At 38.6% G+C, this 24,620-nt stretch overlaps 1 protein-coding gene across 1 annotated transcript in view; it reads right to left on the bottom strand.

Annotated features, from left to right (window-relative positions):
• The window catches only part of LOC103035313 (NACHT, LRR and PYD domains-containing protein 3), a 28,216-nt gene extending 6,111 nt beyond the window's left edge, over window positions 1-22,105 (bottom strand). The window contains exons 1-7 of the mRNA XM_049469395.1: window positions 22,025-22,105; window positions 15,309-15,478; window positions 12,782-14,911; window positions 10,856-11,029; window positions 9,887-10,060; window positions 2,913-3,086; window positions 1,483-1,653 (exon numbers count right to left, since the gene is read on the bottom strand). Coding sequence (XP_049325352.1) covers window positions 1,483-1,653; window positions 2,913-3,086; window positions 9,887-10,060; window positions 10,856-11,029; window positions 12,782-14,911; window positions 15,309-15,358 — 2,873 coding nt within the window. The 5' untranslated portion in view covers window positions 15,359-15,478; window positions 22,025-22,105. The remainder of the gene's footprint in view (window positions 1-1,482; window positions 1,654-2,912; window positions 3,087-9,886; window positions 10,061-10,855; window positions 11,030-12,781; window positions 14,912-15,308; window positions 15,479-22,024) is intronic.
• Between the last annotated feature and the right edge of the window lie 2,515 nt (window positions 22,106-24,620).

The following is a 24,620-nucleotide window of genomic DNA, read 5'->3' as shown; positions in this document are numbered from 1 at the left end:
ATCTGTTTTGGGACTACTATGCTGCGTATTTAGATTTCTGGTTTTACTGTAGCTGATGTGTAGGCCTGTGATGATAAATTACATTATCAACTTTATCATACAAAAAATTAACATGATGCTTATATGTTTTGCTGCATTCGATACTGCACACTGTATTTACTTGCATGTATTTCAATAAACATTTTACTTAAAGGCACTATCCTGATCCACACTAAGAAACAGCCCTATCTTAATACACACCAAAAAACAGCCCTATGCTAATACACACCAAGAAACAGCCCTATCCTAATACACACCAAGAAACAATTATTTTCTGATCCACACTGAGAAACAGCTAAATTCTGATCCACACCGAGAAACAGTTATATTCTGATCCACACTGAGAAACAATTATATTCCGATCCACACCGAGAAACAGCTATATTCTGATCCACACTGAGAAACAGTTATGTTCTGATCCACACTGAGAAACAGTTCTGTTCTGATCCACACTGAGAAACAATTATATTCTGATCCACACCAAGAAACAGTTATATTCTGATCCACACTGAGAAACAGTTATATTCTGATCCACACTGAGAAACAGTTATATTCTGATCCAAACCGAGAAACAGTTATATTCTGATCCACACCGAGAAACAGTTATATTCTGATCCACACCGAGAAACAGTTATATTCTGATCCACACCGAGAAACAGTTATATTCTGATCCACACCGAGAAACAGTTATATTCTGATCCACACCGAGAAACAGTTATATTCTGATCCACACTGAGAAACAGTTATATTCTGATCCACACCGAGAAACAGTTATATTCTGATCCACACTGAGAAACAGTTATATTCTGATCCACACCGAGAAACAGTTATATTCTGATCCACACCGAGAAACAGTTATATTCTGATCCACACCGAGAAACAGTTATATTCTGATCCACACTGAGAAACAGTTATATTCTGATCCACACCGAGAAACAGTTATATTCTGATCCACACTGAGAAACAGTTATATTCTGATCCACACCGAGAAACAGTTATATTCTGATCCACACCGAGAAACAGCCAAATCCTGATCCACACTGAGAAACTGTTATATTCTGATCCACACTGAGAAACAGCTCTATTCTGATCCACTTTGAGAAACAGCCAAATCCTGATTCACACTGAGAAACAGATTTATCCTGATCCACACTGAGAAACAGCTACGTGGCATCCCCCCTGCCTTGTATTTGGTAAGAGACAAACTTTTTTTCTTGTTTGTACACACACATTACACTTACTGTATATACACCAGATTATGTATATCTTTGTATCTTACAAATAACATAAAACCCAATTAAAATATTATTTGAAATATATCAGATGTGGGCGTTGGCATGAATGAACCAGGTATCTATATTATTAATCAATTATACCATTTTAAAATACAGCATCAAAAATAATATTTTTACCATTCAGTAATATATGAACAGTAATTCTGACCTGAGAATCTGTAGTTTACAGTGTGAACTCTTCAGTCCAGCAGAGAGCAGCTCCACTCCTGAATCCTGCAAGTCATTGTTACTAAGGACCAGCTCTATTAGGGAATTTCCCAAGTTTAAAACTGATCCCAGATGCTCACATGTTTTTAAACCAAGATTGCACAAGGCTAGTCTGTGAAAAAAGAGCAAAAATAACACATTAAGGTTTTAAGTAAACAAGATTGAACTGTATTCAGGTGCACTGGGCTTTATTATGGATTTTCCAAAACTCATGATCAGGGCAGACAGAAGGCAGGCAGATGAAATGGTTAAATCTCTCGTCTAGTTGAAATGGCACAGAAGCAGGAGTGGACAAGATGCAGACCTCTTCCAGTTCACAAAGTGGTGCTGTGGATCCCCTAGCTGTCTTGCAGGCATCCAAAGTAGTAATACTTTAAAGTATTTAGCTTCCTTTGACTAAAACAATTTAGTATAAAGGGCCAAATAGTGTAGGATACCAACTGTACAGGTTCCTTGTACTAGAAGCAATGATAAACCAGTTAGGAGGAGAGAATTTTGGGGAGAAATCTCTAGCTGCAACATTCAATGGTAAATGCTTCTGTAAAAAATGGCAAACTGCACATGGGAAGGGACTTTATTATGAGTTCTTACAAACACATGGTCAGCGTAAGTAGAACTTAAAAAAAACAGGTAGGCAAAACACGTCAACATCACTTAAATAATATTCAAGCTCTGCCAACAACCTTGCTTTACCTTCTTTTTAAAATAATTCCCTCTTGAAGTTATGGACAATAGCAAAATGGCAATACAAGCAATTTATTGTGAAAGCTTGAGACTGAATATTTATTGATTAAGAAGAAAACCAATCTTGCTAAAAAATAATTGGTTGCGGCAATTTTGAAAACAAGTAATCTCATTTTTGTGGCTTTTGCTGATGCTCTAAACATTATTCTGTCACAGTATTTTAAACAGACTTCAATGTGCTCACAACAAACTGGAAGCTACATTTTGTAGCTTACAGCCCATAAGAATGTGGTATTAGCTCACTCTCTGACTATCCCACACTAAACTTATTCTTTTTCTTACCTGATGTCACAGTGAAAGAGTTAATGATATTTGTCTGTTTTCATCCTTGTTTTAAATAGGATTTTAAATAAGAGAAAATCAATAAACAATGAAAAAACCAGGGAGGTTAATCACCCACATCCAGTTACAAACCAATTGGTTAAAACACTGTATGTACAACACAACACACTCCCTCAGCACCAAGGCAGCAGAGGGAGACATTACAAATATGAAATATATATATATATATATATATATATATATATATATATATATATATATATATATATATATATATCAATGTATAATCAAATACACAACAAAACATTAATAACATTTTAGTAAAATGTTCATTCTCACACATACCTGAGGATCTGCAGTTTACAGTGTGAACTTTTCAGTCCATAAGAGAGCAGCTCCACTCCTGAATCCTGCAGGTCATTGTTACTGAGGTCCAGCTCTTTTAAGGAGGAGTTTTCCAGGTTGAAAACTAATCGCAGAGTTTCGCAAGCCTTTACACTTAGATTACATGAAACTAGTCTGGAAAGGAAGAGTAAAAATATGTACCAGGGCTGGTAAATTTGGTTTTTGGGTACAGTTCTCTCATATTGGCAACTGGATATTCAACATGGCACTTTATGGCAAAAAAAACCCTGAGGATGTGAGAAACAGAATTGTTCTGCACAAAGATTGTCTAGGCCATAAGAAGCTTAATCATACCCTAAAACCATTGGTGTAGGAACTGGGGGGATGGGGATTTTTTTCTAAAAACAAAAAAGGTAAAAAAGCTAACCATGTAAACTGTGATGTCATTATATCTGATAGCTGGTTAAAAAGACACAAATCAGAACACACAGATCAAACCCACTGTGTGCTTAATAAAATGCAGCTTGTGAATCAGTTAGCTTAACTTTGGAATTAGCTGGATATGTAGTCAAGATTAAATAAAGAACTATATATGTCATGTTTTGCCCACCCTGATGTCCCTGATCAGCCAATAACTATTTCATTTTCAAACTATATTTATTAATTTAGGTTTGCAGGACTTACTGTGAGTTATATTGAATGAAAATTAATTTAGCTAACTAGTTAGCTAAAAGCTGGATGGTGTGGATAGCTAGAATCAGAGGTGGAAAGTAACAAATTACATTTACTCACGTTACTGTAATTGAGTAGATTTTAAGAGTCATTTGTAATTTTTAAAGTAGTTTTTAAAATAGGTAATTTTACTTTTACTCAAGTACATTTTAACACAAGTAATGTACTTGGCTACATTGGAAAACTCTCCATTACTGAGTAAAAAATAAATTGCTGGGAAAAAAACAATTGTCTGAATAAAGAAAAATAGCCGCGATGCCCTGGCGCACTGATGCTCGCGCGTGGAATAACGAGGCAGTGCCGGACAGAGCTGTCAGCTTTCAAAACTTCCACATCAAACCTGAGAAAGCATGTGGTGGTAAGTACTGTATATGTATATTCTAAATTCACTGGTTAGCTGTGGATTTACTTTACAAAGATCCAGTACAATAATCCCTTTATTAAATATTGTACAACCTAAACAAATTCTTTAACAGAATTCTGCCTTCAGGGTTTTCTGAAAAACAGTGAAGGTTAATGGAGACGAAAGGTATTTATTATCCTGTATGTTAATTAATCGACTAATGTGTATAAATGCCTAAATTAATATTATATTAAATTAACTGAAAGCTGTTTAACAGGCGATTGAGGTGAATATAACCTAAATACCTCAGCGAATTATCATGGATTATATAGATCCCTTTTAGACATTAAACAACGCAAGCATGTCTCCAGACCTAAACAAAACTGAGCACATGTGGGGCATCCTCATGCAAAAGGTGGAGGGGGACAAGGTGTCTAATATCTACCAGTCCCTTGATGTCATCATAGAGGAGTGGAAGAGGATTAGCTGTGTAGCTCTGGTTAATTCCATACCCAAGAGGGTTAAGGCAGTGCTGAAAAACAGTGGTGGCTGTTGTGTTATAAAGTCCACAGCAAAACAGACACGACCAGCCAAGGTGAGGGGCAACCCAAGACTCTCCTTTATTGAACAACTACACCCCAGTACAGCAGCAGAACTCCCCCTACTGGTTGCTTAGTACTCTACAGCACAACACTGTTAAACATCCTGATAGTACATCCCCCCTTCTAAATGACCAACCATAGCTGTTATAGTTTTTCTTTCAGTCTTTGAAGGAGGCAAAACAATCTCTCTATATATTATAAACAAAGAACACTTGTAAAATCTTCAAACATTCTGGCTTATGAATACAACTCCAGGTATATTAACTAAACTGGAGGGTGGGGGTAGACTGCCCCAGTCCCTCTACTGAGTGAAGGGATTATTCTGCCCTTTGTACCACTCAGCTATCCAAATGCACCTGCTAATCTAAGTAACAAAGTCCTTCAGGTGCTTTGGAAGTTGTCTCTCCCTTACAGGGTACCTCCTGATATGTTCAGACTGAAGCTGAGGTGATGTCTCAGGAGACTGGCTTGGGATGGTGATATCCACTGCTGCTGTGCTGTCAGTCAGGTTTTCAGGCAAGTCACCTGATTGGACTGGTGCCACAGGTGTTGCGACCAGATGACTTCTGTTTCTCCTGGCAAGGCCTCTTGGTGTTTCTACATAGTAGGATCTTGGTGCATCTGTCTGACTTATGACTGTTGCTTTCTCTTTAGAGTCTTTCACCCACACATGCTCACCTGGATACAAGTGACCCAGATTACGAGCTCTGTGACGTCTGTTGAAATTTCCTCTCTGTTTTTGTCGACTAGCTTGTTCTCTCTCTCTCAGTTTGTGAAGATCTGGCCAGCAAGGTTTCAGCTCAGATGGGATCACCGGAACAAGTGTGCAGATTTTCCGACCCATTAAAAGTTCTGCAGGACTGTGACCATTTGCGAAGGGTGTTGCTCGGTAAGCCATTAGCGCAAGGTAAGGGTCTTTGCTTTTCTTCCACAGGCCTTTAACTGTTCTGACTGCACGCTCCACCTCGCCATTGCTTTGAGGGAAAAGTGGGCTGGAGGTGACATGTCTAAACCCCCAGTCAGAAGCAAATTTCCTGAAACACTCCGATGCAAACTGTGGGCCATTGTCAGTTCTCACAGTGTCTGCTACTCCATGTCGAGCAAATATGGACTTGAAATGGCCTACTACTGCTTCAGATGTTGTGGATGTCAGTTTGGCAACTTCAAAGAATCGTGAGAAATAATCCACTACGATCAGGTATGTCGCGTCACACAGCTGAAAAAGGTCAGCTCCTACCTTACACCAAGGTCTCTCTGGGAACTCAGATGGTATAAGTGGTTCTTTAAAGTTTGTCCGCTCCTTTGCACACTCATCACACTTCTCGATCATTTTCTGCAACTGAGTGCTAAGGCCTGGCCACCACACTGACTGTTTTGCTCTGCTCCTACATTTTGTGATCCCCAAGTGTCCCTCATGTATGTTGGACGAGCACATCATCTTTCTGCTGATGTCTCCTTATCTCTTCCAGGCGTTCTTCTGTTGCAGGTAGACTGGACATAACAGACTCAACATACAGGTTGGTTTCCTCCTCTAGCTGCTCATCCCCCGAATTCTCTACTGGAGCACGGGACAGCACATCTGCGGATGCTATCTTCTTACCTGCTACATGAGAGATGGTATATCTGAATTTCATCAGTCTCATGTGCAGGCGCTGAATGCGTGGAGGAAGTTCATCCAAATCTTTGGATCCTAGCAAAGGGACAAGAGGTTTGTGATCGGTCTCGATATGGAATGTGATGCCGATCAGAAACTCTGAAAACCTTTCACATGCCCACGTTGTAGCAAGAGCTTCCTTCTCGATTTGTGCATATCTTTGTTCCGTGGCACTTAAAGCTCTGGAAGCATATGCAACTGCTTTCACATGGCCGTTCTCTTGTTTCTGGAGCAGGACCGCACCCAGTCCATAGGAGGAGGCATCTGCAGATACAACTGTTTCAGCTTTCGTGTTATACAGTGCTAGTCCAGGTGGAGTACTCAGCTCTCTTTTTATCTCATCAAATGCTTGTTGTTGTGCCGTTCCCCATGACCACATGCTTGTTGTCCTCAGCAGATCTCTGAGAGGCCTGGTTCTTTCAGCTAGGTTGGGTACAAACTTGCCCAAATGATTTACCATCCCTAAGAACCTTCGGACCTCACCAACATTCCTAGGTTCAGGCATGTCGGATACAGCTCGTATTTTAGCTGGGTCTACACTGACACCAGCACCTTCAACAATCTGCCCAAGGAACTTTACCCGGCTCTTCGAGAATTCACACTTCTCATTTAGTGTGATTCCTGCGTCTTCCAGTCGCTTCAGTACGGCTCTCAGACGGTGGTCATGTTCAGCCTGTGTTGGACCAAATACCAGCACATCATCCATCTGGCATAATACTCCATCGAGTCCTTCTAGCATCTGAGACATGCGTTTATGAAAATACTCTGGGGCAAATGAGATACTGAAACATAATCTGTTGAAACAGTACCTGCCAAATGGTGTTATGAATGTAGTAAGCAGTGCAGATTTCTTTGATAGTGGTATTTGCCAGAAGCCTGAGTTTGCATCTAATTTGGAGAACACTTTAGCTCCTTCCAGCTGTCCAAGTGTGTGCTCAACTGCTGGAAGTATGTGACGCTCTCTTTTAACAGAATTATTCAGTTTTGTCAGGTCCATACAGATTCTGACCGTTCCGTTCGGCTTTGGCACCACCACCATTCCAGCACACCAGTCAGTCGGCTCCTCAACTCTTGAAATCACTTGCAGTGACTCCATTCTGCACAACTGTTCCTTCACCTTGGACATGAGGGGAAGGGATATACGCCGTGGTGTTGAAATGGAAAATGGCTTTGCATCCGGCTCCAAGATGATCTCATATTCTCCCTCTATTTTTCCTAGACCATCGAAAAGCTTGGGGAACTCTTGCTTTACAGACTCTTTGTCATTTAAGATCACTGTGTCCACTCTAGCTACTAGTCCCAGTGCTTTTATTGCAGGGCGTCCAAACAATGGAGTTTTAAGACCTGCCACTACATACAAATCCTGAGTAGTGCTCTTGCCATTCTGACTAAGAGTGGCTGTGATTTTCCTCCGCATATGCAACTTTGTCTGCCCTGGTCCAATGAGAATTTTGCTTGACTTTTGCAGCTTGTGAAATCTCTCTGAGCTGTACATGTCTGCAGGAACTACGGTCACATCAGCCCCAGTATCAATTTTGAATTCAGTTTCAACATTGTCTAGTTTCAATTTTACTAGCCATGGAGCTTCAAATTCATCAGTACTCACTAAACCAAGAAATGCAGTGTCCTGATGAGTCTCACCTGCAGCCTTTATTTCTCCTACTGTCTTACGTCGGCAAACTTTCGCATAATGGACTTTTTTCTTGCAGAAGTTGCAGACTGCTTCACGAGCAGGGCACTGTGAGAAACTGTGAGCCTCTCGTCCACATCGTTTGCACTGTGTCTGCACATCCTTTGTAGTCTGGTGCATTTTATGACTTGGTGACTTTTCACTTTGTTGTTTGAATTTTCCAAAGTTTTTGCGTCGCACATACACATTGTCTACTTCTGAGCATGCACTTTCTCCCTTGAAATTATTTCTGAGCATGTCTTGCTGTTTCTTTACAAGTTCACTCTGACAAACTCTTGTGACCGCTTTCTCCAAAGTTAACTCTGGGTCCATCTGTAGCTGCTCGGATAACTTTTTGTCTCGAAGCCCCACTACCAGTCTATCACGGATCATTTCACTATAGAGTTCTCCATATCCACAGTGTTCAGCAAGACAATACAGTGCTGTGATAAAGCTATCAGCTGTCTCTCCTACTGCCTGCTGCCTTTGGTTAAATTTAGCCCGTTCGAAGATTACATTTCTCCTTACTACAAAGTGGGAATCCAACCTAGCCTTCACTTCGCTGCACTCACTTGCTTGTTCTGCTGTTAGTCGCAGTGAAGTCAATACATCTTCGGCCTCTTCTCCCATGGTGTAGATTAGCGTGTTAATTTGGTTTTCCTCTGGCTGTAGTTCCAGTCCTGAGGCGACACGAAATCTTTCAAACCTTTTGACCCATTTTGGCCATTCCTCTGGTCTGCTGAAGTTGAATTTTTCTGGTGGGGAACTTGAAACCGTTCCACCTCTGTGTGAGCTGCCTTCAATTAGCTTGAGTAATATGCTAACACTTCTGTAGCAAACTGCTGCTTGAAACTTCTTTCAGCCTACTCACAGCTTGTAGAGGGCTTCTTCTACGCTTTCCACCATTTAGTGGGTTCTTGGAGACGTAAATTACTCATTTTCTGACACCATGTTGTGTTATAAAGTCCACAGCAAAACAGACACGACCAGCCAAGGTGAGGGGCAACCCAAGACTCTCCTTTATTGAACAACTACACCCCAGTACAGCAGCAGAACTCCCCCTACTGGTTGCTTAGTACTCTACAGCACAACACTGTTAAACATCCTGATAGTACAGTGTCCGCTCACAACTTCTCCCTCCTTCTTAGCTACAAATCATGCAGAATACGTGTTGGATAGCGTCTGACTTGCTCCAACCTCACCATAGACTATAGTGATGCCTTCTCTACTACAGGAACAAATATTCCCAACTTTTCCACTGAGAAAGTAATTATATGCGTCCAAACTGCGGTATGCTTTCACTGCCTCTCTGGTGTAAACACGCTCTGTTTCAACAAGGTAGTGATGCACATCTGGGTAGGTCACCTCTGGCAAGTGTTTTAAATCAGAGGAAAAACCTTCCCTCTTAAATCCTTATCAAAAGGATCAGGAAAAGAGGTTTGATTATTAATTTCTGACTATATCGTGTTTGCTCTGTGTTCGGGAGATTTGCTAAATATGAATCGAAGGAACAGACATGCGCAGTAGCTTTGCTATTGTTTCCCCTCATTGAAACGGTCAATAGGTTTGTCCTATAAAAAGATTTGATACAATATTTGCATAAATGTGAGGGGTGTACTCACTTTTGTGGGATACTGTATCATAATGTTTGTATGGAACATTTATATTGAATAATTATATGTTTCCATTTGTATTAAATGTGTTAAAATATATTTATAATCTCATCATTTTGTTTTGTATACTATTTTATTATTCCACAATATAGTATGTACTGTACTTTGGAGGTTTCTCCCTTTTCACACACAACATAATGTTCAGTACTGATAAACAATACAAATATAACACTGACAATGTCAGTAAGAAGAAGAAATTCAAGAACATTACAAAATACAAACTTATATGGTACTATGGGTAGGTTACTGTTACTCCAGCAAACTTCATTTTCAGTTAGTCAAGAACTGAACGAGAGCTCACCTGAGTGTCTCCAGCTTACAATGTGAACCCTGCAGTCCAGCAGAGAGCAGCTCCACTCCTGAATCCTGCAGATTATTGTTACTGAGGTCCAGGTCTATCAGGCAGGAGTTTTCCAGGTTTAAAATGGATCCCAGAGTTTCACATATTTTTACACCAAAATTACATGAAACTAGTCTGCAAAAAGAAAGTGAACACATCTAAAAATACATACAGAGGAGAATGAATAAATGTAATATTTTTGTTTTTGTTTCATATGGATATTGACATTGCTTATAATATAATTTAGTTTGAAGGTCTCATTCATTTTTTTTTGTTCTTTGTATAATACTATAGGTCTCTCTGAGTTGTATATGCATGCTGCATATCTCAGCCTCCCTTGTCTGCAGAAGCTAGTCAAATAAAAGCCTCAAAAATATGAGCTGATCAGAGAGAAGTTAGGGTGTCGACATCATCCAGAAAAAAGAGTATTCCTGGCCCGCCCATTTTGGCCCCGCCCCATTTGGGGTTTGTCTGGTAGGCATTCTCTGCTTCACTGCAGTTAGCCAATCAGAGGCAATATATTTGCATGTATAAATATTCATGTGAAAGAGCCAAAACCTCTCTTTCTCCAGAGACAGGTAATTCAGTGACCTAAAGCAGGGCTAAATAGAAACAACTGAGCACTCTCTTTCACAAAAAACGGCCCACATGGCATTTATTCATATTAGAGACCACAACTAGACTGTTTGAAAAATAATAAAAAAAAATGGAATGAGACCTTTAAATTGTTTTTAGTTTTTTTCTTAGGCAAATCAATATTATGAAATACAATAAGCAATACAATTACAACAATTAGAACTTTAAATTTATTCAATTTATTATTATAGCAATTATATTTAGTATTATATGGTTAAGTTATGAAATACAGAAGAATTCTAAAATAAAACGCAATACAGTATCCACTTAGTAATGAAGTGACAAAGACCTCACCTGAGAATCTGCAGTTTACAGTGTGAACTCTTTAATCCGGCAGAGAGCAGCTCCACTCCTGAATCCTGTAGGTCGTTGTTGCTGAGGTCCAGCTCTTTCAGGGTGGAGTTTTCTGATTTCAGAGCAGAGCAGAGTGTTTTACAGTGGTCCATGGTGAGATTACAGTCAGCTAAGCTGCAAAGTTAAATACAGTACAGAGTTCAGTTAAAACAGTAAAGCAATAAATCAAATGAATGATCTGAAAGATTTATAGAGAAAATTAAATAAGAATCTTAATGTTATGGAATGTATATGTTTAAGAATATGGAGGAGTTTTGCCTTATTATGTTTCATTGATTAAAGGGTTAATCTGTGTTTTATTAACTCAGCATTTAACATCAGTATGTTATTCAAGCATTTAGCATGATTCATTTTGTGACTTATGCTCCACTTAAGATATATATACGTAAATCATGCCCTTGGGTTTAAAAGCACAAGGCCAGTTCTCTTGTAAAATAGTGTGTTTTTCCACAGGTGTGACATAGGCATACTGTGTTTTTCTGCAAAATCATGAGTTTTATGTACATGTAACTTCCTGCTGGGAGCTTCTCTCTCTCTCTCAAGAGACAGACATGCACCCGAGGACTCTGGAAGCCCAATTTTCACACCTTTGGGGTTTTACTCTTATTTACCTTTTTATTTAAATTTATTTTCCAATCATCTTTTTACTCAATTTTTAATGTAACTAAAACTGTTTTTCTCAGAAGATTCTTTGAATAAATCTGACGAAACTACATTTTTTGGACTGGATCTCTTTTCTTCTTTATGACGTATCCCACCTGATACTCATAGAAATCGAACAACAGATCAATAATCTTACAATATGTTATTTATCAAACCTTTTTTTCACATAATGCACAACCAATAACTTGGGTGACTAACTCATGTTTAAAGCATTAGTTAGACCTGTTTCCTGCAAATCCTTACAACTATCACAAATATATATAAATAAAACCCTGGCCCGACATTATATGCATTATATTTGTTCATCATATGGTGGAACAAATTACCTTCTACTACCAGATCAGGAGCGTCCCTCACTACCTTTAAGAAACACCTGAAGACTGAGCTCTTCAAAGAGCACTTACTCTCCTAACACCTCTAACTAACTACCTTCTACTACCAGATCAGGAGAATCTCTCACTATCTTTAATAAACTCCTGAAGACTGAGCTCTTCAAAGAGCACTTACTCTCCTAACACCTCTAACTAACTACCTTCTACTACCAGATCAGGAGAATCTCTCACTATCTTTAATAAACTCCTGAAGACAGAGCTCTTCAAAGAGCACTTACTCTCCTAACACCTCTAACTAACTACCTTCTACTACCAGATCAGGAGAATCTCTCACTATCTTTAATAAACTCCTGAAGACTGAGCTCTTCAAAGAGCACTTACTCTCCTAACACCTCTAACTAACTACCTTCTACTACCAGATTAGGAGAATCTCTCACTATCTTTAATAAACTCCTGAAGACTGAGCTCTTCAAAGAGCACTTACTCTCCTAACACCTCTAACTAACTAACTACTCTTAACCTCATTTTCTTTTTCCCCTCATTTCCTCCTCTATCCCACTATTTTCCTTGACCTCCTTTAGGCCCTGTCTAAAAATATTTTTGCCTTCTATGTACTCTTTTGCTAATGTACATCATTATTTGTAAGCTGCTTTGGGTAAAAGCAACTGCTAAATTCTTTGTAATGTAATGTAATGTAAAAATGTGGTCATAAATATTTCCCATGAATTGGACTAAAACTTATGTCAATTTATTTTATGCTAGATAATGTATGTGGGAAAAGAACTGGAAATCATGACACTAAACAACCAAATCCGATTTGATTGTTAAAATTCAGGTATAGCCCTATTTATATAAATATTCAAATACTCACAAAGCCCTTCTGCAATTCATTACTGCTGGAAACAGTTTCATATAAGCGTTCTTTGATGTGCAGTATTTCTTCAGGTCTAATTCATCCAGCACCTCATCTGAGATCTGCAGCATGCAGGACAGAGCTGAACACTCTCCAGCAGACAGTTTATTTTCTGAGCATTTCTCTGATTTCAGGAACTCCTGGATCTTTTTGGACAAGTGCTGGTCTTTCATTTCAGTCAGACAAAGAAACAGGTTAACAGATCTGTCATTGGAAAGATATTTATCTTCCATTTTCTCTTTGATGTGTTGCACTGTGATGTTAATGCTCTCTGATGTGCTCTCTGTGTGAGTCAGGAGGCCCTGTAGGATATTCTGACTGGACTCCAGTGAGATGCCCAGCAGAAAACGAAGGAAAAGATCCAGGTGTCCATTCTTCCTCTGAGAGGCTTCATTCACTGCTCCCATCAGGAGCTCATGCAGTGGAACTTTTTCAGGCCATCCACTAATCCATTGACTAAAAACACTCAGTCCATCCATATTCTTGATCAAGTAGCAGTGAAACACATAGAGAGCAGCCAGAAACTCCTGAAAGCTCAGATGAACAAAGCTGTAGAACTTCTTCTGATAAAGGACACAATCCTCCCTAATGATCTCAGTGCAGATCCCAGAATACACAGAGGCCTCGGTTACATCAATACCACGCTCTCTCAGGTCTTCTTCACAGAACACCACATTGCCCTTCATCAGCTGATTAAAAGCCAGTTCAGCCAGTTTTAAAAGAATGGTTCTGTTTGATTTCAGCAGTTCCACATGATCTCTATCAAAGTTTTTCTCATACTTCTCTTTCTTCATGTTAGTCTGAGTGATCAGGAAGTGGGAGTACATCTCAGTCAGTGTTTTAGGGATTTCTGTATTATTCTGTGTCATGATACGCTGTAGCACAGTGGCTAAGATCCTGCAAAATACAGGAATGTGGCACATGATGTTGAGGCTCCTCACTGTCTTAATGTGGGAGATGATTTTCTGGGCTTGGTCTTGGTCACTTATTCTTTTTCTGAAGTACTCCTCCTTCTGTTGGTCATTAAAACCCTGAATTTCTGTCACACGGCAGATGTATTGAGGAGGGATCTGATTGGCTGCTGCTGGTCGGGAGGTAATCCAGATTTGAGCAGAGGGTAACAGCCCTCCTTTAAGAAGGTTTGCCATCAACACACCAACTGATGATGTCATTCTTATGTCAGATACTTTCTCACACTGTGAAAACTCCAGTTCAATTCTGCTTTCATCCAGTCCATCAAAAATAAACAAAATGCTACACCTGTTATAGACTGTAGGATCTATATCTTTGAGATCAGGATGAAAGGCACACAGAAGTGTATGAAGATTGTACTGATCATCATCAAACAGGTTCAGATCACAGAATGGAAGCACAAACATGAAATCTACATCCTGATTAGCTTTCCCTTCTGCCCAGTCTAGAATGAACTTCTGCACAAGTACAGTTTTGCCAATTCCAGCAATTCCTTTAGTGAGCACAGTTCGGATGTTTTTTGGTGTTTTATTTTCTTTACGTTTCTTATTTTCTTTAAGTCTGAGACCACGAACCATCACAGCTCTTGTGTTTTCTTCTTCAATTTCTCCTTCTGGTTCTTCTATAGGTTTAAATATATCTAAGCAGTTAATCAGAGTGTCCTTTAAGTAATTGCTGGAAGTTATCTCCATCTGTAAAACCTCATGTTCTTTATTCACTCCTTCACTCTCTCCCTCTATGATGTAGAGCTGGGTGTAAACCCTGCTCAGGAGTGTTCTGTTATCTGGTATTTTGATTCCCTCAAATACGTTCTCGTATCTGTCCTTCATGGTGGTTTTGTGTGTCTGTATAACTCTCTGCAGAACATCATCCACTGGTTGATAGGAATCCTCTTTTATAGACTCCTCTGTGTGTGGATGTAGAACAGGACATGTTTTAGATCTCTTTCTGCAACAGGGGCATATAAAGTCTTTTGACTGAGCAGTTCTGTTCCAATAGTTGCTGATACACACTCTGCAGAAACTGTGTCCACAGTTGATTGAGACTGGATCTGTCAGACGATGCTCACACACTCCACACCTGGACTGATCCTGGAGCAGATCACTCCTCCCCGTGCTAGCAGAGACAATGTTGTAATGCATTAAACATAGGCAGAGGAGGTTTTTCAGAATGTAACACTCCATGTAATTCATATTTTTAATAATTCTCATACTTCAATAAGCTTTAGAGAACTGGTAATATACAATATGATTTGATTAAAGCCTTAAAAATGTATAATGTTCAACTTTTGGTTTTTATTTGTAACACCAAACATATCCTGTATAATTAAACAATATATGTCAATATATAACAATTATTAGTACTATTTTTAATAATAAACATCAGTTCATAATCTCTTAATGATATTTTGATGGCTTAACAAACTGCTCTGGATTAAGGCTTCAGCATACTTCTTGTGGAGACTATGTTTAAAGGGTGAACTTAGATTAATGATTGATGTAAAATGACTCACTATCGGACAGAGGGTTCTCCTCCAGAGCTGGAGTGATAAGGCTCCATCATTGGGGGGGGCTTCAGCTTCTGGGGGCTTCTAGCGGCTCACGGCTCTCCACTCTCGGTTCCACAGCTTTCATGACATACCGGAGGACATAGCCAGAACTTCAGGGGCACTGGGATAAAAACCTAAAAGGAAGTGCAGACAAAGGAGGCAAAAGTGAGGCTGCAGGGCCAGCCTGAGCAACCTTTTAGCAAACTTTTAAAATGCCACTTCCCAGCATTTTCAACAACAAAATCGACGAGCTAAGGCTACAGTTTGCCGTCAACCGTCTTCACAACCGCAGCATGCTACACTGCTCACCTCTAAGACCGGAATGGTGACTCCGGTTAAAACAGAGGAGGAGGCTTATCCATTTATACACACAACAACTGGTTTACCACGCTTGTGTATTTACCATGTGAATTCAGCGTTGTCATGGTAACAGCAGTATACAGTCATATGAAAAAGTTTGAGCATTGTACTAACAGAAAATGTGCAATATGCATTAAACCAAAATTTGACCGGTACAAAAGTATGGGCACCCTTTTCATTTTATTGATTTGAATACTCCTAACTACTTTTTACTGACTTACTGAAGCACTAAATTGGTTTGGTAACCTCATTGAGCTTTGAACTTCATAGCCAGGTGTATCCAATCATGAGAAAAGGTATTTAAGGTGGCCAATTGCAAGTTGTTCTCCTATTTGAATCTCCTCTGAAGAGTGGCATCATGGGCTCATCAAAACAACTCTCAAATGATCTAAAAACAAAGATTGTTCAACATAGTTGTTCAGGGGAAGGATACAAAAAGTTGTCTCAGAGATTTAACCTGTCAGTTTCCACTGTGAGGAACATAGTAAGGAAATGGAAGACCACAGGGACAGTTCTTGTTAAGCCCAGAAGTGGCAGGCCAAGAAAAATATCAGAAAGGCAGAGAAGAAGAATGGTGAGAACAGTCAAGGACAATCCACAGACCACCTCCAAAGAGCTGCAGCATCATCTTGCTGCAGATGGTGTCACTGTGCATCGGTCAACAATACAGCGCACTTTGCACAAAGAGAAGCTGTATGGGAGAGTGATGCGAAAGAAGCCATTTCTGCAAGCACGCCACAAACAGAGTCGCCTGAGGTGTGCTTGTGCTTTTGCATACCTTTTGCATACCTCTGTTTGTGGCGTGCTTGCAGAAATAATGCTAACCAAGCCTTGAGTAATCTACATGAAACCATTAGTAACAAACAGAATTCCTACCCTGAGGCAGTGTGCCTTTTAGCAGGGGACTTCCACCATGCTTAAAAACAGTATTCCCCCAGTTTGAGCAGTATATTAAGTGTGCAACTTTATACCTGTTTACAGAATCTGATGCTGAGCTGAAAGAACAGTTCTGTATCTGAGGAACACTTCAAGAACAAGTTCTTACTTTAACCTGCACGTCAATATTCTACATTTTTCTTTAGTTCTGAACGTATCAAGTGAATCCAAATGGCTGTACTGGTGTAATGGAGGAGCTACAATTAACTTTCACTTTCTTCTTCAATGCATTACTCTATAGTCATTAGATGGTGGGAGGGCAGAGCTGGTGACAGCCAACGAAAACAAATATAATTGTATGTCGTATTTGGAAAGTCAAGAGCCCCAGCAACTTCCCACAACAGCTGTAATCTTTTCTGGAAAATATCTGGAATAGTGAATAATTTTATATTTTATAAGTGTATCTTAAACCATAATCTAAAGTCTTTCGCAACATAAAAAATAAAAAGTGAACACATTGGATTTGCACAATGGCATTTGGCAAATAAATGTTAATGTTTATCTTTACTCTAAAGTGTGTATTTCTATTGAATCTATTGATCAAAACAAAATCTCTGTACATTTTTTTTTTTTTAAAGTAAGTAAGTTAAAAAAACATCCAAGTAATATGGAATATTTATGTTTCAAGTAGCTAATACTGTGTCTATGTCATAGTCATTGGCACCACTTCAGAACCTGTCATTTGTCAAGTAATAAACAAATCTCAAATATTAGCATATCCAGAAACTCTGATTAACAAAATACAACTGAAGGTGTTTGAGTGAAAAGTCAAAATGAATGTTTTAGTCAGCAGAAAATGTCAGTGAGTGGTCCAATGTATTTACAAAATGATTTATACCTTTATTACATGAGCATTATGGTAAAATATATCACAACATTTAAATATATTTTTATGATACAAGATATTAATCATAATGTTTTGACACAGATGAAATGCAGTTGCACACAAATATCATTATAAATATAAAAAGGTAAAATACAGTAGCAGATTTTAAAGAAATGCTATTTAAACACTCACAGTATTTCATTATTACTGTATTTGGTGTCTTGTCACAAATATACCCCAAACCATTGTTTAGGTTTGGCAAAACCTTACTCCAAAATACTACAGTAATATCAAAATATCATATCAGTTTATTTTTATTTCTTTAATAGTATGGAAAGGGCTCTTTTTTAATTAATGGTGTCATTTGATTTGCTCTTTTTTAGGACTCCAAAATCTTGTTTATGCAGACTTCCCATTACTCCCAAATTGCCACAATAATTTCACTTCAAACACATACAGTGGTGTGAAAAAGTGTTTGCCCCCTTCCTGATTTCCTGATTTTTTGTCACATTTAAATGTTTCATCAAACCAATTTAAATATTAGTCAAAGACAACACAGGTAAACACAAAATGCTATTTTTAAACAAAGGTGTTTATTATTAAGGGAGAAAAAAATCCAAACCTACATGACCCTGTGTGAAAAAGTGATTGCCCCTAAACCTAATAGCTGGTCGGATCACCCTCAGCAGCAACAACTGCAACTTGCAATGAGTCTTTTACAGCGTTGTGGAGGAATTTTGTTCCACTCATCTTTGCAGAATTGTTGTAATTCAGACACACTGGAGGTTTTTGAGCATAAACTGCCTTTTTAAGGTCATGCCACAGCATCTCAATCAGATTCAGGTCAGGATTTTGACTAGGCCACTCCAAAGTCTTCATTTTGTTTTTCTTCAGGCATTCAGAGGTGGACTTGCTGGTGTTTTTTGGATCATTGTCCTGCTGCAGAACCCAAGTTCATTTCAGCTTGAGGTCACGAACAGATGGTGGGACATCATTCTCCTTCAGGATCTTTTGTTAGACAGCAGAATTCATAGTTCCATTTATTAAGTCTTCCAGGCCCTGACCAGCAAAACAGCCCCAGACAATCACCCTACCACCACCATGTTTTACTGTTGGTATAATGTTCTTTTTCTGGAATGCAGTGTTTCTTTAACACCAGATGTACTGGGACACACACCTTCCAAAGAGTTCAACTTTTGTCTCATCGGTCCACAGAATGTTTTCCCAAAAGTCTTGGGGATCATCAAGATGTGTTCTGGAAAAACTGAGACGAGCTTTAATGTTCTTTTTGCTCAGCAGTGGTTTTCATCTAGGAACTCTGTGCCATGTCGGCCATTTTTGCCCAGTCACTTTCTGATGTTGGAGGCATGAACACTGACCTTAACTGAGTTAAGTGAGGCCTGCAGTTCTTTAGATGTTGTTGTAGGTCTTTTGTGATCTCTTGGATGAGTCGTCGCTGCGGCTCTTGCTGTAATTTTGGGCGGCCGGTCACTCCTGGAAAGGTTCACCACTGTTCCATGTCTTCACCATTTGTGGACAATGGCTCTCACTGTGATTCGCTGGATTCCCAAAGCTTTGGAAATGGCTTTATAACCCTTTCCAGACTGATAGATCTCAATTACCTTCTTTCTCAATTGTTCCTGAATTTCTTTGGATCTCGGCATGATTTTAAGGATCTTTTGGTGGACTTCACTTTGTCAGGCAGGTTCTATTTAAGTGATGTCTTGATTGAGAACAGGTGTGGCAATAATCAGGCCTGGGTGTGGCTAGAGACAGTGTACTCAGGTGTCAGAAACTACAGTGATGGTATGTTTTAACCTCTTAACATGCCCTGGTCCGCCGGCGGGCCAGAAAAATATGATATTTAATATCTGGCTGTGTTTATGAATATTTATTCATATAAAATATTCAATATAGACACCCAATATGCCATTTTAAAGCTTAGAATCTCTGCTTTTCATTTATATAGCCTATTTCGTTGTATCTCCTTTCAGAAAATAAACATTTAGGGCGAAATATGCCTAGTTTATGAAAGTTATGACATATTTGCGTTTTTCGTACGTCCATATTTAATCGAATGCGGATATGTATACACCATTCGAACCGTCTGCCTCTCCGGATTACGGAACTGTGCTCCGTTTTTACTGTAGGATGTACGGTTCCTGAATTAGAGCCAAAAGAGTGGGTTACAGTGTGTGTTTAGAGTTTAAATCTGCTTGTGTTTCGCTTTGTGTTTACCTCAGGACACTCGAGACACACACCCAACCCCCTCGAGCGCTTCCCCCACACTCTTACCTTCAAAATGCCTCCAAACTTAAGAAAATCCATCAATCCAGTCACCAGTAATTCTCACATATATCCAACCAGTGCTTTAAATAATTTGAGGCAGAAAAAAAACATATCAACTTTAACGCGTTATTAAAAGCGGATTATTGGTCGCTCCTCGAATCCACGCATATCTAATGAATATGCAGTTCCCACTCGGCAGAAAGAGCTGTGTTAAAGAGACAGTGCGGATTTCTGTTTGTATATGAGTAGACCACACAAAAACAACCATATTACTGCAAAATGAGTTATAAAAGTGGTAGTTTTTATTATTATAAAGTTTGCAGTCCTTTGGAGAAAGAAAAGACCATTACTGGTTCAAATCACAATATTATCTAACCAGTAAAAGGGAGCAGTTTAAAATTTTATATGATGATTGTAAACACTATATAGCAAAATGTGGAGCTGCCAAAACACTTCTTCCATATAAATAGTTAATTTTATGTGTCTGAAAATAAAAAAATAAAATAGAAAATCTGAAAAGCGGCTAAAAAATTTCCTGGTTTTTACCATATTTTGGCCATTACATGTTCAATTGAATACTTAAAGTGCCTTAAATGAATTGTGTAAAGGCTTCTAAGTAATATTCATTCATAGAATTGACTCTGAATTATTTAATATTAGAGTGATAAGCCTTCAAATTTGACTAGGTAATTTCAGGCGGAAAATGGTAAAAATAGGCTTGGAGCTTAAGAGTAAATTTTTTTCTCACAGGGCCATGTAGGTTTGGATTTTTTTCTCTCTTAATAATAAACACCTTCACTTAAAATAGCATTTTGTGTTTACCTGTGTTGTCTTTGACTAATATTTAAATATTAACTATTAAAAACATTTTGTCAGGGTGAGGTGCAGGGAGGACGCGGAGGCGGACGCAAATGCAAACAATAATACATTTAATAACGTAAACAAACACAAAATAAACTTAACAAGGAAAACAGAACTGAGCATAAACATGAAAACACGAGGACCACTAACAGACGTAAAAACGTACAAGGATCGACACACGATAAAGGGAACACGGACTATAAATAGTGGTGGACACAAACAGGAAACAGGAAACACCTGGGACTAAGGGGCGGAGTTCACAAATGAACACAGGTAAGTGGAAAATTACAGGGGAACAACACAGAGGAGCACGGGTCACGTGGGGTTCACACACAGAGACATGAGAACAGACAGGAAACAGGGCAAAGACATGACACATTTAAGTGTGACAAACATGCAAAAAATCAGGAAATCAGGAAGGGGCAAACACCACTGTACCTTGAATACATGAGAATGAGATCGTTATGATTGGTATTGGTGTGATATGATAATCCTTTGATTTTCATGTTTTGTAGGTAATTTTCCTACATGGTTTTTATGCACACTCAAACTTTTTACACACATTTTTTTTTTTTAACAAATATGTTACTTTTGTATTGTTTTACTATATCTATTATCATGAGTTAATTACCTCATATTGTGTTATAAACGGTTACACATTTTTGAACAAAGCTTAGCTTTGCAATAATCTTTTTTATAATCAGTATTTTATCATATTTATATTATAATTATTGCTGTATGCAACAATAATTTGCAATAATAGTTATACTGTTAGTGGTTACAATAGGTTTTCATACTTAGGTTCCCGTTTTTTCTAATAAGATCGTATTATATTTCTGTCATAAATGTAAGATTAATTCGCCCAGCTAGGTGGTTAAATTTTGTCTGTAAGTCCAAAGTCAAGACAAATTTATACAGTCTCACCTTCTTGTAAAATAAATTAAACTAAATCTCACATACATAGCAAAATTGCATATTAAGCTTAATTTTTAATCGAAGTTTAGTGCTTAAAGCAGCCTGAGCGACACGATCAAACTTTCCAAACATTTCAGTCAATCTTTTCATGTTGCTCTGCTTGATGTGCAACAGCACACAATCATCCTTCAGTTAAAGTTAAAGAGAGACTTTCAAGAGAAAGAGAGACTTTCAAGAGAGAGAGACTTTCAAGAGAAAGAGAGACTTTCAAGAGAGAGAGACTTTCAAGAGAGAGAGACTTTCGAGAGAAAGAGACTTTCAAGAGAGAGAGAGACTTTCAAGAGAAAGAGAGACTTTCAAGAGAGGTTTACAATCTAACCTAAACCAACAAAGATTAGGCATCAACAGTAAGTCATTATAATTACTATATTTACTATATATACTCTGTCTTTTTAACTTGATTGTTTAATATAAAACAAACCCTGCTTCCTACCTTATTTCTCTGTGCCGCAGTGCAGCTCAATGATGACTGGAAATAAGATCTTTTCTGTTTAAACATGTTCACGTCCTGCATTTTGCTAGAACAGAAAAAAATAATACATTAACCTGTTTGACTTGTTCTTGATTACGTCAATTATTCCAGCCCTTTGGATGTCGATGTTTTGAAGTGCTTTAAGTGCTCAAACGTGTTTAAACTGATCTTAGCTTAGATTTCAGGTATGTGAAAACAAGCTGATTTCCAAAAGTAACCACCATCAGCACAGATAAACATACTCTCTGTACCTGCACAGGTAAATTATTGTGGGCCACATTTTACAGGAAGTCTCTAACTGGAAAGATGACTGTTGACTGTTTGAGAGAGGACTGTTTCTAGAGATGTGTTTTTGTCACTTGTTTTTTTTGTGTAATGTTTTTGTTGTTGTTATTTTTGTTTTTTGTTTTTGTCTACTTCTGATATGGAGAAACAACTAAGGGAATTGACCGAACGTGTACAGTTGCAAGCTTAAAATAATAGACTGAAAGTAACTTTGTCTTGACCCTTACAGAAATATTGCTGGCTTCAGCTTAGAGCTGCAAATGGCTTGGAGGTCCCATATATCTGTGATTGTGGTTGATTTTATGGGTATTAGCTATGGAATGAGTGTCCAGGAAGAAAGTGCTGAACATTTGTTAATGCTCTGCTGCTCTAGGTCTGTAATAGTTATTTTTCTATTAAATGTTATTTGTCTCGTAATAGTGTCTTATAAAACATCAGGGACCATCATCCGTTGTATGTAACTACATTACATTTATCTAATCTCTCACATGCTATGTCATGTCTTCTAATGACAATAAGCACAACATTATGATTACCCAACTACAATCCTAAAATATTGATCCCCTAAGTGACATTAAAACAGCCCCTTCTACATTAACTCTGAATGTGGTATCTATGGTATTTGGTATGTCCCCCAAAACTTGCTGATTGAGTATCTGAGGATTTTTGTTTGTCAAACTATTGCTTAATGTTATTAATTTAGAAATCAAAATTAAAAACTCAAAATGTACATTCACAATTTTAATATCAAATCAAATCAAATCAAATTTATTTGTATAGCGCTTTTTACAACAGGTGTTGGCACAAAGCAGCTTTACAGAAACATGATTACAGGACAAAGAATCAGGCAAAACATTAAACATAGAAAATACAGAATACAGAACCCCCAGTGAAAAACTCCCTCAGAGCTGCAGGAGGAGGAAGAAACCTTGGGAGGACCAAGACTCACATTAAAGGGGGGACCATCCTACCACTGGTCAAACGGCTTTTAAATAGAAATTTAAAAAGTCTTTTATACATCTATATAGGTTTTATGTACTCAGGAGTGTAATAGCGCCACTAATGGCTTGGATGTAATCTGTAGTGGAGAGTAAGATGGTCGATGAGCAGCTGATCTGTGGTGGTGGTGGAGAAGAGCTGACTTCAGAAACTTCCATCAGTCTGGCCAGAAAGGAGACGCGAGAGCCTGAGGGTCCAACATCGGTATCGGGTCAGACAGGTGGGCAGTCAGTAACTCGGAGGAAAGCAGAGAGATGGAATTAGTTTTGACTGGATTTATGCAAAACTGAGAATATTAAAACATTATCAGAGTGTGGCAAATGACTCCGGCAGAACTGAATAAAACAGCCTAACTAAAGGCAGAGAGCCAGAAGGTAACATAGACATGGAGGCACCCTGAAACACCAGCATCCACCCACTCCACCGTCCACAAACCTGAGTGACCGTGTGCAGTGGGAGAACAACAGCACCAGCATCTCAGTTTACCACAATTTCCTCTGTCCATGAACCCCTGAATCTGCAGCCTTATCTAAAGGGAAAAACATTAATTACCAAAAGCTAAACTAAACAAGTAAGTTTTCAGTCTAGACTTAAAGATTGAGACTGTGTCTGAGTCCCGAACATATTCGGGGAGATTATTCCAGAGTTGAGGCGCTTTATAAGAGAAAGCTCTTCCTCCTGCAGAGCTCCTCTGAATTTTAGGCACTACTAATAAACCAGCACCCTGAGATCTGAGTAATCGCGGTGGTTCATAACAGGAGATGAGGTCTTGTAAATACTCAGGAGCGAGTCCGTGTAGGGCTTTATACGTTAACAGGAGAATTTTATAGTCTATGCGGAATTTGACTGGAAGCCAGTGCAGTGCTGATAGTACTGGACTAATATGGTCAAATTTTCTAGTTTTAGTAAGGACCCTGGCTGCAGCATTTTGAACTAGCTGAAGTTTATTTAAGTTACTGCCGGAACATCCAGACAGTAGCGCATTACAATAATCTAGCCTTGAGGTAATAAAGGCATGTACTAATTTTTCTGCGTCATGCAGTGATAGGGCATTTCTTAGCTTGGCGATGTTACGGAGGTGTAGAAAAGCTGTTCTAGTTACATTAGATATGTGTTTATCGAATGCTAGATCTGAATCTATAATAACTCCAAGGTTTTTAGCTGCTGAACCAGGTGTGACTGAGAAGTCGGCCAGATTTAGCATTAAGTCTGATAATTTATTTCTAGCAGCTTTGGGGCCTAATAGGAGAACTTCTGTTTTATCACTATTTAA

Source organism: Astyanax mexicanus, chromosome 21 (genome assembly GCF_023375975.1).
Source record: "Astyanax mexicanus isolate ESR-SI-001 chromosome 21, AstMex3_surface, whole genome shotgun sequence".
NCBI lineage: Eukaryota > Metazoa > Chordata > Actinopteri > Characiformes > Acestrorhamphidae > Astyanax > Astyanax mexicanus.
Note: the sequence above shows the minus strand (reverse complement) of the source record. Positions and strands in the feature narration are given on the sequence as shown.